Source organism: Oxyura jamaicensis, chromosome 3 (assembly GCF_011077185.1).
Source record: "Oxyura jamaicensis isolate SHBP4307 breed ruddy duck chromosome 3, BPBGC_Ojam_1.0, whole genome shotgun sequence".
In the NCBI taxonomy this organism is placed as follows: Eukaryota; Metazoa; Chordata; class Aves; order Anseriformes; family Anatidae; genus Oxyura; species Oxyura jamaicensis.
In genome coordinates, this window is record NC_048895.1 from 33,819,351 (window position 1) to 33,822,930 (window position 3,580).

The following is a 3,580-nucleotide window of genomic DNA, read 5'->3' on the forward strand; positions in this document are numbered from 1 at the left end:
CTGTGCCCTTGTGACCACAACTTCAGATTTAGTTGAGAATATTTCTTCCTGCAGAGCACAGAGCTGGGGGATTTCACAATAGAAGTGTGCCTTCATTAGTCTCTGACGTGGGCTGGGCTCTGCACAGCTTTAGGGGAATATGGAAATTCTTGTCAAAGGTGCTGGAGAAGAAAACATTGGAAAGCATTACCAGTCTCTACCATACCCGTATAGCCCTGATGAAGCTTTAGACCATTCTTTTCTACATGTGTAGACATCCTAAAAAGTTAAAGAAGGAAATAATGTAGTTAAAATCTTCCATAGCCTGTTGTGTCTGATGACATTCCTGTCTGAGGTTACATCAGCATTGGAAACTAGGTGTTAACTCTGATTAAAACATGCATGTTTTCTTAACTTAGGTTTCAGTTTTTCATCGACAAGGTTTTGCCCGAGTACCGCGATGCCATCATGTCACACACGCTCATTTATGTTCCGTCATATTTTGACTATGTGCGTCTTCGAAATTACTTCAAGAAAGAGGACCTGAATTTTGTTCACATTTGTGAATACACTAAAAAGGCTGGCATCTGCAAAGCAAGGCGCTTCTTTCTCAAGGGAGACAAGCAGTTCTTACTGCTCACTGAACGCTTCCACTTCTACAAAAGGTGAATTGGGAATTCTACTTTAACAAAAGAGACCTGAGTTTTTGTCTGGGTTGCACGTGTGCTGCTTTGGAAGTAGAGTGACCTTAGTCATAGATGGGCTGTATTGCTTTTTGAACCTGTTGGATTTTTCTAAGGAGTTCTTTGAGTGATATAAGAGCTTCTCAGTTTACTTCAAAAATTTCTGCATGCTGCCATGGTCCCTTGCAGAGCTTATAATGTCTTGGTATGCACAGGACTTCATTCAGCAAGGTACATGCTGCCAAGTTCCACTGATGTCAGGAGAGGATGATATATCCTGCAAAATGGGGTTCACCGTGCCTTTTATTAGTGTTCATCTGAGCCACTGTCACTACATACAATTCTGTAAAAGTTATGTAACTAGCTCAAGAATTCAAAATGGGCTGAGGCCAAAGGAAGAATCTGCTGCATCCTGACTGGAGCTGTTCGGAAGTTCCCTATGAACAGGTTTTACTGTTAGCAGAAGATATTTTAGCAAATATAAAAAAAAATCATGCATATCAGTATGATCAGGCTTCACTCTCTTAGAATCTAAGCCAAAGAGGCTGAATACTGCAAAACTGATAGTGGGCTATACTTCAGAGAAGGTCCCGGTGCCTGGCAGTGTTAGACCTCCCTTAATTCCACATCCACGGCAGGTTTAGTCTTCAGTCCGTGATACAGAGTTTGCAGCGTTGAGCTGATGCGCACTGAAGATAGTGGAAATTGGAAGAAGGGAGATGGGATTGATATTTTAACATTTAACTCTTTGTACAGAATTCCAACAGAGTTACTTTACTTTTTTCTCTCCTACAGGTATACAATAAAAGGTATTAGGAACCTCATTTTCTATGAGTTACCAACCTACTCCCACTTCTACAGTGAGATTTGCAATATGATGAAGGCCACAGACAGTGGAGTGGATGCTACGTGGACTTGCACTGTGCTGTACTCCAAGTATGATGCTCAGAAATTGGCTGCAGTAGTTGGCATAGATCGCACAGCTCAAATGCTCCAGTCCAAGAAAAACGTGCACCTCTTTGTTACAGGAGAAAATGAATAAGTGATGTTGCAGACGAGACAATTGGATGGACCTGGATTTCACTCCTAATGCACTTTTTGATGTTGCATTTTAGAAATGTTTTAAACTTTTGAGTCCCTTTTACTAAGAATCCTGCTGAAATTGTTCATATAGTATGAAATTTTATATTTCAGTTCTCTGCCCAACAAGAAACAAAGGATGTCATTCGAGGTTGTGGGGTTTCTTCTGTATAAAAAGAAAATCCATCCAGAGTTATCACTATTCTTGTATAGTGGAAAACTCACTCTTCAGTAAAAATTGGTGGGGTGATAAATACCTTTGGACTGGATTGCTTCACTTAATTTTCTGGTGCAAACTCACCTTCTTTTATCAAAGGCAACTTTTTCATTTAATCTATGTAAAAAACTGTGCCTAAGTATGAAGGCGGTCACTATTTTATAAGCCTGGGTAAGAGAGGTGCAGGCAAAGCCTCTTCAACACAAGCACATTGTTGAATGAGAGTTGAACTTCCTGTGGTAGGGGCTGGGGTTCTGCATTTTTCCCAGAGTGACCTAAATATTTGTCTGCTATTTACTACCCTCACTTCAGCCCCCCTGGCCAGTCAGTTTTACCAGAGAGTATTTTTTTCTAAAGGAAAAATCCGAGTTGAATTTGGCAGGCAGAAAAGCCAGGCTGAGCCCCATGATCACCAATGCAGTGGAGTACAAAACCCCGTGGCGCAGTTGCAAATACCTGTGTTCTCTCAGCTTGCACCATGGGTGGGTTTTGTTTTTTGTCGTCTCCATTTCAGTCTGCTGCTCTTAAGGGTTGCTTATGGAACTGTCACGGTGCTGCTGCTTCTTTCTTTTCTTCTACTTCTAGGAAGCTAAGTGTAATTTAAAAGGAGCTAAATGTAGAGAGATTGGGTTTTGTAAGCATGTGGGAAGACTGTTCTGTAGGTGAGTCCTGTGTGAGCCCAAACGCAGGAGGGGAACATCCATGCTGAGATGAGATTTGAAGGAATTCTCATCTAGGAGGCTTAAGTAAATATACCAAAGTGAAATAAACTCCTTCAGTGCCTGCACAGGCATATTATTGTAGCCAATTTTTATCATATTTTTTATTCCTGTGTTTCTCAGAGGCTGTGAACATAACTAGTTAATTAGCGTCCTGAAATCATTTAGCAGATACACCAACCCATGCAGTTTCTTGCTTTTCATTTTAAGAGATGATTTCTGTTAACTTTAAGTACCTCTGCCATAGCACACAAGAGTTAAGAGCCAGCCAAAGCAGTTCCTGTGAACATCTGTCTGCTGTGAGGCAGAGACAGCCAGAGCAGCAAGCAAGGATGCTTCTTGTATGGCGTAGGCTTTATGTGGGAGAATTGTGGATGTGCATATAAAAGCAGGCACACAAAACAGGATTAAGGCATTTTCTTCCTACACCGGATGTGCTTAGCACAGATGAATAGTGACCTCTGAGAAAGCTAAAGTGGGATAGCTACTTAGGGAGATAAAATGATGCAGTGCAGCTACTGTTTAAAGAAACAGCAAGAGCATTGTTCCAGAGCCTATGCGAGGATTTTTCTGCTCTCGCTGAAGCAAATAGCAAAGTGGAGTAGGGCCAAACTGTAGTTTGAGACCCTCATAATTTTGATATTGACTACCTGTTCTATTTCTAAGACAAGTGTACTTTGATATTTGAAGTGTGTAGTCAAGCTGTACATTTTTTAAAATGTTGATTACCAATTATAATACACTGATCTCCAAAGTAACATGTAAATGCCTCTTTACTGCCTTCTGTCAGTGCCCCTAGATGCAAACACAAATTTGATGCGTGATTGTCCTTAGAGTGCTCATGCCTGAGATTCTTCTGTGCTGGCAAAACCCCGCTTGCCTAGGCAGGCGAGCTCAGGCTG

At 41.3% G+C, this 3,580-nt stretch overlaps 1 protein-coding gene across 1 annotated transcript in view; it reads left to right on the forward strand.

Moving 5' to 3' along the window:
• The window catches only part of UTP25 (UTP25 small subunit processor component), a 15,373-nt gene extending 12,621 nt beyond the window's left edge, over positions 1-2,752 (forward strand). Inside the window, exons 11-12 of the mRNA XM_035322132.1 lie at positions 399-644; positions 1,458-2,752. Coding sequence (XP_035178023.1) covers positions 399-644; positions 1,458-1,704 — 493 coding nt within the window. The 3' untranslated portion in view covers positions 1,705-2,752. The remainder of the gene's footprint in view (positions 1-398; positions 645-1,457) is intronic.
• The last annotated feature ends 828 nt before the right edge of the window (positions 2,753-3,580 follow it).